The 12,559-nt window shown below is 43.0% G+C and overlaps 1 protein-coding gene across 2 annotated transcripts in view; it reads right to left on the reverse strand.

Annotated features, from left to right (window-relative positions):
- The window catches only part of TRERF1 (transcriptional regulating factor 1), a 138,672-nt gene that overhangs the window by 27,772 nt on the left and 98,341 nt on the right, over positions 1–12,559 (reverse strand). For both annotated transcript variants that reach the window (XM_066595584.1, XM_066595583.1), the window contains exons 6-10: positions 10,485–10,617; positions 8,555–8,779; positions 5,677–6,043; positions 5,122–5,188; positions 1,279–1,418 (exon numbers count right to left, since the gene is read on the reverse strand). In XM_066595584.1, the coding sequence (XP_066451681.1) occupies positions 1,279–1,418; positions 5,122–5,188; positions 5,677–6,043; positions 8,555–8,779; positions 10,485–10,617 (932 nt within the window). The remainder of the gene's footprint in view (positions 1–1,278; positions 1,419–5,121; positions 5,189–5,676; positions 6,044–8,554; positions 8,780–10,484; positions 10,618–12,559) is intronic.

Raw genomic sequence — 12,559 nt, forward strand, 5'->3', positions numbered from 1 at the left:
GGGTCAGCCTTTAATAGAGTTCTGCCCCCTTTTGAATATTCCAAGTCACCACATTTATTAGGATGTTTGCACTATAAGAGATGCAGAAGTTGCAGTTGTTGGACCCAGGTTGGAAATCTCATTAGAGAACAAAGCTGGATATGTAGTCAACAGGGGGGTTGGTAACACTGTACTCTGAAGGAACTTGCCACTAAGTGTTAATTTCCCCTGCAGTGCCCCCACAGGAGAAACAAAGCATTAAACCGTTCCCATTAAAATCAATTGGCTATCCCTATAACTCATGACATATTGAATCCTCCAGAGCAAGAGACACTGTTTGTAGCTACTCTAAGATAAAGGGTATTAAACCTGAAACCCCTATATTAACTTATTATTACCTTTATAAATGTATTTTCTAAACCAGACAACCTCCCTAAAGTAAGTGCTGAATCCTACTTTAACCCCTTCCCATCAGTCATATACGTCCCAGCTGCACATACCCTTGGACGTATATAGATGTTCAAAGTATATGCTGTATATGGAGAGGGTAGCCAAGCCTGCTCAATACACAGTGGGTATCGGCTGTCTTTGACAGCCATCACCTGCCAGCAACAGCTCTGATCAGAGATAACACCGGTTGCAGCTGTTATCACCTTAGATACAGCGCTATTCAAAAGTCCGGATTGATTGGAATATAAATATCCCGAACGGCACCACCGCAATCATATCCTGTCATCAGTTTAGCTGGGGTTAGTACAGTTAGAACCAAAATAAGAGAGTGGTCCTAACCGCTGAACTGGAACATTGAGGGAACCAGAACGGGATCAGTGTCAAGCTCGGAGAAGTGGAATTTCTTGATATGGCTTCCTGTCAGTGAATGGAAACATTCACTGGTGATATTAATAGGCTGAAAAACTGCCCCAACCTAGTCCTGCTCTGTATTTTAATTAATATATATTAAATAGGGGGAGAACAGTCTGTGTCCAGACCTTGCGGACCATATAAAATGAAGTGGCAGGCCTTGAGTTTGACACACATGCTCCAGGGAATCAATACAGCATGGCGCAATTTTTACTTTCTGCCCTAAACTACAGGCTCCTATATGTCACCTAGATTGATATCACTGTGACATGTTGTTACTGTGTGAGTGGGACCAGGTAACAACGCGTAAGGTATACAATGAATATTTCCATTCACTGTTGGCAAGTAGAGATCTTAATATAGATGAGAAACTGAAACACAGAGTGTAAGAGCCACAAGGAAAGCGACACACTTCACAACTTCTTTGTCCAAGCCCACCTCTGTGCTGCGATTCTTCACTCTCCAGGTCCGCCCAAGGTTTCCACACCAGGCTTGCTTTGTGGGTATCCTTCTCCAGCGATGACCGCTGCTCGAGATTGGGAATTTCTGCCTGGAATCTTGCTCCAATATTGATTTTCCTTTAAGTACAACAAAGTGTTTCTGAGCTGAACATTATGTCTTCTTAACAGAGAAAATGCATGATTTATCAGAAAGCATTATTCTGCACTGTGGCATCCTTGTTTATTAGCCCTCTTTTATGACATCACTGTGTTTATTATCCCTGTACTGTGATATCACTATTATCCCTGCACTGTGGCATATTTATCATCCCTCTATTATGACATCATTGTTTATTATCCATTTACTGTGGCATCACTGTGTTTATTATGCCTGTTCTGTGCCAACACGGTGTTGATGATCCCTGTACTGTGACATCATTATTATCCCTGTACTGTGACATCATTATTATATCCCTGTACTGCCACATCATTATCATCCCTCTATTATGACATCATTGTGTTTATTATCCATTTACTGTGACATCACTGTGTTTATTATCCCTGTACTGTGACATCATTATTATCCCTGTACTGTGACATCATTATTATCCCTCTATTATGAAATCATTGTGTTTATTATCCCTGTACTGTGACATCACAGTGTTTATCATCCCTGTACTGTGACATCATTATTATCCCTCTATTATGAAATCATTGTGTTTATGATCCCTGTACGGTGACATCACAGTGTTTATGATCCCTGTACGGTGACGTCACTGTTTATGATCCATGTATGTGACATCATTATTATCCCTGTACTGTGACATCACTGTGTTCATTATCCCTGTACTGTGACATCATTATTATCCCTGTACTGTGACATCATTATTATCCCTGTACTGTGACATCATTATTATCCCTGTACTGTGACATCATTATTATCCCTGTACTGTGACATCACAGTGTTTATTATTTCTGTACTGTGACATCACAGTGTTTATGATCCCTCTATTATGACATTATTGTGTTTATTATCCCTGTACTGTGACATAATTGTTTTTAATCCCTCTAATATGACATCATTGCGTTTATATACAGATTCCTATTGTACACTGATGAAGGGGTGAATTCCCTGAAACAGCTCTGTACATGGATTCTGGCTTTGCTTTTAATTCCCGGTCATTGTTACAAGGCTTGTATAAAGAGTCTGACTTTGGCTTGAAGGAATGCTGCCTTCCAATAGGTGGCACTGTGGAGGTATTGTTCCATCTCCCTTATTTTTTTATCCCTTTTCTGTGACATCACTGTGCTTCTCTCTCTCCTGACATCACTGCTTGTACTGTGACATCGCTCTGAACATTATCCTTAACATCGCTGTTTGTATAAATCCTGTGCGGTTACATCACCAAGTAGATTATCTTGGTATTCCAACATCACCATGGTGATAGGACAAAGAGTGAAAAATCACCACCCATTGATTACATGCTGTATTTATAAATGCCTATTTTTGTAGCAATACGCAAGTAGCCACAAAAAAAAACAAGCAGCAAAAGAACTAGATAGAACAGCGGGTGTGAATACAGGCGCATGCTAATAACCCGTCTCCTCTTCAGGTTTCTGTGTTAACTTCGGCTACAGATGAGCGTATTTGCATTTGTGCTAAAATATACGTACGCAATGCGCAGAGAACAGACCGCATTGATGTCAATAGGTTCGTTCTCTAACATTTTATGCACGCGCATTCCCCGAACGCGCAAAATACTAGGAGATACTCTATCTTTTTGCGTATTTTGCAGCAAACCCCCCCATAGAAGTCTATGGCAGGTGCGCAAATGCACAATATGCTGCGCAATTCAGTGAAAAACAGTATCCATCTGGACCTCATTCAGCTAAAAAGCCTTTTAAATCAAGACGGGGGGTGTTATGCGCACACATGTGAACATGCCCTGCATACGCAAAAAGCAGTACTATGTGCCGACATGCGCACAAAGCTACTTTGTTCACTGTGCAAATGCGTGGCACTGAGGCGTGCGCAATTGCGCATACAGTTATCAGAAGCTGCCCTTCGCATGCATTTACACGTACCAGTAGTATGCCTGCTTATCAAAATCCGCATGCGTTTGCCACGAAAAAGCCCAAGTCAATGAGCCTAAGTCTAAGTCAATGGAAGCCGTCCGAACCGCGATCCTTCCGCAATTGACATTGCGGAAAGGAGTCGGATTCCAAAGATAAAGAGACTTCAGGACAGGTATGCGCAGACGCCGGCTGGGCGCAGGGTCAGATTCTGCTGCGGCTCCCGCATGTCGAATCCAACCAACTCGTGTGCAGCCGGCCTTACTACAGAGGTTTCCATGACTGAAAAATCTGTTCCACAGATTAAAGGTGTAACGCTTTTACATAATGTTTACTATACTATATCTAATATGACATATATTCATATAATGGGTTTCCCTGGCTTCTTACTTGGATGGCCAATACGGCTGAAGTTTATGGAGCGGGGCTGTAGCTGACCGGTAGCACATAAATATGAAAAACTGCAAAAGTCCTTTTAAATTAGTAGAAACATTCCCTCATTGTGAGGAATATTTATTCTGCCATCATCAGGCTTTCTGAGGGGTTGCAGTCAGTCCCAAAAGACACTCAGGACATGCTATCACTGTCACGCTCCTGCTTTACCTGTCATCACATGTGCTCTTGCTCCCTCTCTAAAAGGGCTAGAGCAAGCTCCCTAAACCTGCCCCCCTTCAATCCCATTTTTGCACCTACTACCCTGTTTCCCCGAAAATTATTTTTGCCCCAAACGAGGCACTAGGTATAATTTTCTGGGGATGTCTTATTATCCTTACCTAGCAGGCTTGGTCCAGGTCCCTCCTGCTGCTCTCTGGAGCTCCAATGTGTTTCCTGCAGTATTCAGCCACTCACAGAAGATCACTTCCTGGTTATGGGATTCCTAAATCCCGCCTCCAAGAAGCGATTGCTCTGATTGGTTCTTGAGCGCTGCATTAACTGGCTGAGCAGCAGTCGCGGACCAATCAGAGCCATCACTTCAAGGAGGTGGGATTTATGAATCCCGTAACCAGGAAGTGATCTTCTGTGGGTGGCCGAGGACTGCAAGAAGCGCGTCAGAGCTTCGGCGGGTAGCGAGAGGGACCTGGATGGAGCCTGCTAGGTAATTTATTCATTTAAATTTTTTAAAATGTAATGCAGCTAAGGCTTACTTTCGGGGTAGGGCTTATATTTCAAGCCTCACCGAAAAATCAGGATAGGGTTATTTTCAAGGTAGGTCTTTTTTTCGGGGAAACGGGTTACATTAAGCATCCGCCCCCTTGGATACGTGCCTAAGCAATTGGTCTCCGACTGTCATTTGTGACAAAGTGTATATTCTGTTTTTGACCCTTGCCAAACTGACTATTCTGACTTCTGTGCTCCCTGACCTTGGCTTTATACTCATGGTTTCATTATTACCTGCAGCCTGCCCTGCCCTTCAGCTTGGACCAAGTTATTGTACCTGACTGTATTCCTTCAGAACTCCTGTCCACACCATCAGGAAGCGTGCTCGGTCCAGTGCAGCATCAGCAGCCACACTACCAGGGCTATCTAGATGGGCTTGGGGAGCTCCCAGCAAAGGCCATATGCCGCTTGGAAGAGTCAAGGGTGAAAACCAGTTTTCCCTAGATGCTGCTTCCATGGAAAGCCGAGAGTCAAACCGATATTTGGCAAGGTGGATCCACCTCTTGACCGGGAAGTTTTCCGTTGTTTCTTGTGTTTGTGTTGCTTTTGTTATTTAATTATCTGCCACGGAACACCTGACAAAGTATAAAATATATTTGCCGTTTCTTACGGTTCAACGTCAACGGTTTGTTCTCCAGGTCCTGGCGTTACTGTAGTACAGGTCCCATCAATGCTGTCTGAGAAAAAAATACATCATTACCTAAAGCTGTTACTTACTGAAACTCAATGTCAACTCAACCGTATCTTAGTAAACCCACTAATAACAGTTTTGCATGGGAATCGGATTGTGAAGCTGCACCTTAAAGGGACTTTTATGGGATTAGCCACTCAGGAAACTCCCTTGTCATCAAAAGGATTCCTCTATGATAAGTTTATGAAAGTTTGTACCATTGCTGGGACCTTCAGCGATTTGATGGTAAGTGCTCACTGTCTCTACAGTGCCATTAGTGGTGAAATGAAGTATTACACACTTCTCATTCAAACCAATGGGTTGTATGCTCTGGAAGACTCAGAATTGCCATATATTATGCAAATGAGTCTTCCTCTAGTTGCGGTCTTCTTGACGAATTCTGAATGGGTTTTTAACTCACAATCCCCTAATAAGACATTTGAATAGGGGTCTTCTAAACCAGACAACCCCTTTAAAGGGAAGGGTAATACTTACTAGGCCGGCAGAGCAGCACTCTTGGAGTGGGTGTCAGGGGAGTGAGCGGAAGATGAGCGTTATGTACTACTGTGATGACGCTGCTGAAAAGTCCTGATCCTTGTCGCACGGGACTAAGCATAGGCGGTGGAGTGTAGGTGGGCGTCTCCTGAGTCCTTAGCAGCAATGAATCCACAATGAAGCGAGGGGAGCGAAGCTGGCTTTGGTACAAGGTTGCGCATGAATGAGATGGATTTGCACTGAAGGAAGGAGGAGGGATAAATAGTGGTTCAGGTCTGTGGCGATATTTCCTCCTCTCCTGCTGAGCTTTGGTTCCATCCAGTTTGCCTAATTTTATACCAGTTTCATGAAGTTTTCTGATCATTTCCTAAATGTAAAAATATAAGAGTCACAGGCCGTCCAATGAGGTTGTGTTACCATACATACTGTACCAAATTTTCCATCACAGTAGTCTGATGTGTGCCATGTAGTTTTCCTGCCATAACAAATTAGTCTACAAGATGATATGACTTACAATGTTAACACTCGGGTGGGCAGAAGCTGCTGGTGACTCCTACAAAGTAAGTTATTCAGCTATCCCATATATACACAATAAGGCCAATATTGCAAATATTTAACCCCTTGAGTGGCACGCCCGGAAAATTTCCGGGACGAGCTCCACTGCTCATAGCAACATAGCCCAGAAGATTTCCGGGCTATGTATCACTATGGGAGCTGCAGAGCACAATGCCACAAGCTGTGACAGTGTGCTCTGCCTGCACAGACGCACACAGAGCAGTGCAAGGGCTTTGAAAAACCAGCAGAAGGTATTGCCGACATGTCGGCAATGTCCTGCTTTGTTTACAAGTTGCCATAGAGACCATCGGCTTGTCAGAAGCAAGCCGATGGTCTCTGTGGCAGGGAGAGCTGGTTGTTAGCTGTCAGAGGACAGCTAGGTACTAGCTCTTACAGCAGAGATCAGAGAAAACCTCCGATCTCTGCTGTGTTAACCCTTTACATGCTGCAGTCTATGTGACTGCAGCATGTAAAGGGCTGTCACTGCAGCATGTAAAGGGCTGTCACCATCGGACCCCCGGAATGTGATCAGGGGTCCTGATGGGTCCCTGTGGAAGTCCCCTAAAGGGACAAAAAAAAAAAAAAATTTAAAAAAAATGAAAAAAAAAAAAAAGTTAAAAAATTTTTAAAAAAATAAAAAAAACACTTGTCTCCCTTTACTTTGTAAAAAATCAAAAATACAATCACACATGTGGTATCTGTGTGCATCGTAATGACCCAGAGAAGGAAGTTAATACATTATTTAACCCCTTAATGACATGGCCCCTTTTTTTCTTTTTTCCCCATTTCTTTTTTTCTTCCCCCCTGTTTAAAAAATCACAACTTGTCCCGCAAAAAACAAGCCCTCATATGGCCGTGTCAATGGAAAAATGAAAAAGTTATGGCTCTTGAGACGCAACTGCAAAACTAGTTGAAATTCAATGATTAGACCATTTTAAAAAACCTGCCCTGGTGGGCACGACAGGGTGGTAGGAAACCTGCCACTCAAGGGGTTAATATGCATCTAAAACAGAGAAAGCAACTTTGTAAGTACTCTTGATTAAAATTTTCCTTTATGTTTTGTGTATACAGTTCCTATACTGTATGTCTCTGTCTTGTTGCTGACCTCAGCAGGGAGAAAGTAAAGGGCCGCAGTAATTCAAGTCTTTTCCTACTTTGCCCCATATGGAAATGCTGCTTAATTCCTTGCACAACAGGTTTCCACAATGATGAATATACAATTGCAGCTATCTTTGTTCAATAATTTCTTATGTATAACTCTTCCTCTGTCCATCACTTTCCTCCCCACAGTCTTTCCTATCACCCTTTCTTTTTCTTCCTTTCTCATTTTCATTCACCTCCTTCCTTTTTTCTTTGTTCCTGCATCTCTGATAGCAATTATGCAGTCAAAGTTTAGAATAGGATGAGACAACTCCTTTAAGGAGTGTCACAGATAAGGGGCAGTGAAATATGGCTGTACTGATGTCACCTTCTGTATTGTATTTGGCCTAAATAGGATTACAACTAAAACTAGATCTCCGAAATCATTAAATTGTTAAAAATATTCATGTAGTGTTCATTACTATCATTCTCTTTCACTTACCTAAAGCAAGATTTCCACTCATTGGGAATAATTCCTTTCTTGCCTTTAGGTATCATATAGCTGACATGTGGATTTGTGATAACCTTGGTTCCTTTTTCGTTTTGAAGCGTACTGCATTGTATAAATGCAAGTTTATAATCTAAAATTAGGCGGCACACTATATTCATTTCCATATGGGGCAGAGCAGAAGAAAACTTCAATTAGTGTAGCCCTTTACTTTCTCCCTATTGCTGTCAGCTGCATCAATAGATAAAAAGATAGATAGTAGGAGGAGCCTTGAGTTACTGCAGCCCTTTACTTTCTCCCTGCTGATGTCAGCTGCATAGAGAGAGGTGGATAACCGTACTTGTACACCAACAAAGCAAGTGGGTTGCTACATCAACTGCTGTAATTGTCACCATGTTTATTATGCCCTTGGACACATGCTATGTTATAAAATATAATGTCTAGAGAGATGGATCCAACTGTTTCTGATCTATCACAAAATATGAGAAGAGAATGTCACAACATATAAAGTATTTGTACAAAATACACAAATACAATGGCAAATATCTTGAATACACATGAATCAGTTGCTGTTGGAGGCCAAATAAAGTGGACTATGGCCCTGCAGAAGTTCCAGTCCTACAAGCTGACTCATGCCTTTGTTTCAGACATTTAGGTTTGATGATTTTAGACTAACAGTCAGCAACATAAGATAAATACGACAATACACAGAAGCAAAGAGAGACAAGCACTCACAGAAGACGTGCATGAGCTGTCCACTTTTGGGGAGGATGGCGGGGAGTAAGTCATCCTGGTTAAGATGGGCATTTCATCATCGGACATATTGTTCTCTGGCTGATCTGCCTTGCAGCTGAGCTGAACATTGGCATCAGATGGCCCAAGCTTTACAGGTACAGAGACAGGCATGACGATGGGTGTGAGGTTGTCCGCCTCGCTAGTCTGTGACTTCTGGCCTTTGTCCTGCACAGATAAGTACACACGTTCAACCCCAAACAGCCACATACTGGACACTGACAAGCTACAGACAGCCAACATACAGAAGTATGCTAATAAAATCCCAGCAAAAGTGCATGGTACTAGCTGAGGAATCAGACAAGGTGCTGTGCAATTCAAGATAGGCAATTTTTTCCTCCCCATAGACGTCAATAGAAATGTGCAGTTACAGAAATTCCATAAATGTCCGAAAAACGCAATTAACTGCAATTTATATTGAGTCCTCCAGATTATGTGATCAGTGCTATCCTATAAGTAGAGATGAGCAAGCGTACTCGCCAAGGTAAATTACTCGAGCGAGTACGCCATTTTCGAGTACATGCCTGCTTGCCCGAAAAGATTCGGGGGCCGTTGGGGGCGGCGGGGGGAGTGGGGGGGAGATCGCTCTCTCCCCCTGCTCACTCCCGCTACTCACCGCTCACCCCCGCCGGCCCCGAATCATTTTCGGACTAGCAGGCATGCACTCGAAAATGGCGATGCGATGCTCGAGTAATTTGCCTTAACGAGTACGCTCGCTCATCTCTACCTATAAGCAACTGCAATGCACAATGTGCCATCAAACTTGTCATCTGGCAGCAGGTAGAAGTTTAGAATGTGTTCATGCAAGGAATCTAACAAATAAAGTTGTGGAGTAAAAATGGATATTACTATAAAAGGTACATCCACAGGTAGCTTGTTTTATGGCGTGGATTTGTGTGCGGAAAATAAGCAGCATGTTACAGTACAAGTAGTCCCATCAACGAGGATCCTCATTGATTAGCTGTTCACTAGTCTGCTGTGCCAGGAAATTAAGCTGGAAAGAACACAGCTCCATGCACATTGCTGTGGCCTAGTACCGTACTGCAGGCATAGTTCCCATTGAAGTGAATATAAACTGTGCCTGTAGTACCCTACTGGCCCACTGATCTCAGCCTTCGCTCTCACTACAACGAACTGGATGTTGACGGCCCATGCACATTGGGGCGAAGCGAGAAGTATGACAGAAGGCTTCGCTCCCAACGGGAACTATATATTGTATGGCACTTTATAGCTATGACCCCAATGCGAATGTAGCTGTCAACATCCAGCAGGCTGAAGTGAGTGTGGGGGCTGAAATCAGTAATCGCCAACGATCCCAAGCGACAGACCCTTGCCAATCAACTACTACTGCCTTATCCTGAGAATAGATCATTAGCACTAAAAGGGGTTAAATGGCCGGAATACCCCTTTTTACACAGATCGGTGTATGTCCTGACACTGGCACCTGCACTTTCCGGATTTCCTAATTATTTCGGTGATCATGCATACATGACCAGCTGTGCACTAAAACGGACCAACTTCTCTGGGGGTGCCAGCAGCCACAATCCTGACCAATACCTATCACTGCAACTAAGGACAATTATCACCTCCTTCATATATTCTGTGCACAACTAGTTAGAAAGGGTTAGCTATAAAAGTGTTTTTTTCATTAATTGAAAGATTTGTAGCAATACCTGGATGTACAGGACTAACTGGTTGGTGCAATGTATTTGCAAACATACAATGGTGTTACAGAAAGCAAAGCACAGTAAAAGCAAGCAGTAACGCCAACTCATGCGAGGAGGTGCAATGAGAAAACGCTATTAGTGAGCCGTTCAATCCGCCAACACTCTAGGCGGTAGAAGGAAGTACAACGCACACAATATAGACACACCTGTTTCGGGGCTGCTATAGTCCGAACCCCACCATGTGATCTCAAGTGGCCGTTTAGGGCTGGAAGGCTTCTGAATTCCTTGAAGCACACCGAACACGTGAGACGGTTTTTCGACTCGTCCAGGAGCAACTTGCTAGTTTATTTTCCGAAATGCAAAAAGGAAAAAACGTAAATTGATCAGCTACTCATATTTTACAATGTGTGCAATGGTATTGTTCCAGCTCCCTTATTTGCATATTACCCAAGTTTCCTCACTCACTCACCTTCTAGGTGCTCTCCCAAAGAAGAAAAGAGAACGTTCCTGACCCACATCACAGGCCTCTCGCTAGCCAAGCCAAAAACCTACTACACACTAATGAGGGGAAAAACACCCCGAAACAGCTGTCTGTGTATGGATTCTGGCTTGGCTTTCAATTCCCAGTCATTGTTACAAGGCTTGTATAAAGAGTCTAACATTGACTTGCAGGAATGCTGTCTTCCAATAGGTGGTGAGGCAGAGGTATTGTTCCATCTCTGTTATTTGCATATTACCCAGAGGAGCATGAATGGCCTTAGAAGTCTCCTCACTCACTTTCTAGATGCTCTCCCTAAGGAGAAAAGATGACCTTCCTAACTATTAACTAGAAACTGAAACATGCTTCATGTGTAGGACATTAATAGGAGTGGAGGCCAGTGCCCTTAGCAATGTACTCCCCTATTTTGGCTGTAATTCCAGAACTTCTTAAGTGCCAATTAAGTTGAGCCAGTGGCGGTGGCTCTTGTTTGGGATAAGCCCTCCAGAGGCTTACCGGGATACAATAGGAACAGTATCGTTACGACACGTCAGAAATGTTGAAGACTTCGTTCGGACACGAAACATGTTGTTATTTAAACTTGGAATAAAATAGGCTGGTGACAGACACACGTATTTTGGCCGCATTAATGCATGTATAATAAGGATGGATGTCTGAGCATCATAGGAATCTATGGTACGGGTCAGGATACCTACAATCAGGCTGGGACACTTGTCTCCATTATGGACGCTTTAACGTCCTTGCCATGTCGGGCTGATAGTGGAGTGGTCCTGATCCTATTGTGGCCAATGTATGCAAACTAGCACTTAAAATCTGATTGATGCTATCTGCAACATTACTGTTGCTAATATCATATTAACCCCTTAGTGACCACACTTTTTAAATTTTTTACATTTTCGTTTTTCCTCCCTCCTTTTAAAAAATCATAACTCCTTTATTTATCCATCGACGTCGCTGTATGAGAGCTTGTTTTTTGCAGGATGAGTTGTATTTTTCAATGGTACTATTTAGTGTACCATATAATGTACTGAAAAACTTTAAAAAAATTCTAAGTGGAGAGAAATGGAAAAAAAATGACATTCCGCCATCTTTCAGTACAACAGTTTTATACAGCGCAAAAACTGCAACAAAAATGACCTGATAACTTTATTCTATGGGTCAGTACTACAGATGAGCGAGCATACTCGCTAAGGGCAATTGCTCGAGCGAGCATTGCCCTTAGTGAGTACCTGCCCGCTCGAGAGAAAAGGTGCGACTGCCGGCGGCGGGGGAGAGCGGGGAGGAACGGAGGGGAGATCTCTCTCTCCCTCTCCTCCCCCCCCTGCTCCCACTGCCGCAAGTCACCTCTCACCCGCGCCGGCAGCAGAACCTTTTCACTCGAGCGGGTAGGTACTCGCTAAGGGCAATGCTCGCTCATTACTTGTCAGTACGATTACTACGATACCAAACTCGTATAGTTTTTTTTTGCTGTAGTACTTATATATTTTTTTTTTTAAGGTATTTAATTTTTTTTTATTATTTTTTGTCTCCATCTTATTTAGATTTTTTTTATTGTAAATAACTTTTATTAATTATTTTGAAAAAGTAATAAAACTTTATTGTTCTTATTTTTACTTTTTCTTTTAGTCCTCCTGGGGGCCCACATCTAGCAATGCTTAGATCGCTTATGCAGTATGATGTAATGCCTATCAAGCCATTCCCATGGGAATGGCTTGATAGGCATTGTGCCATGACGGCCATAGGGTCTTTCAGAAAGACACCGTCTGCCATGACAACCGCACG

Source organism: Eleutherodactylus coqui, chromosome 3 (assembly GCF_035609145.1).
Source record: "Eleutherodactylus coqui strain aEleCoq1 chromosome 3, aEleCoq1.hap1, whole genome shotgun sequence".
Classification (NCBI taxonomy): Eukaryota; Metazoa; Chordata; class Amphibia; order Anura; family Eleutherodactylidae; genus Eleutherodactylus; species Eleutherodactylus coqui.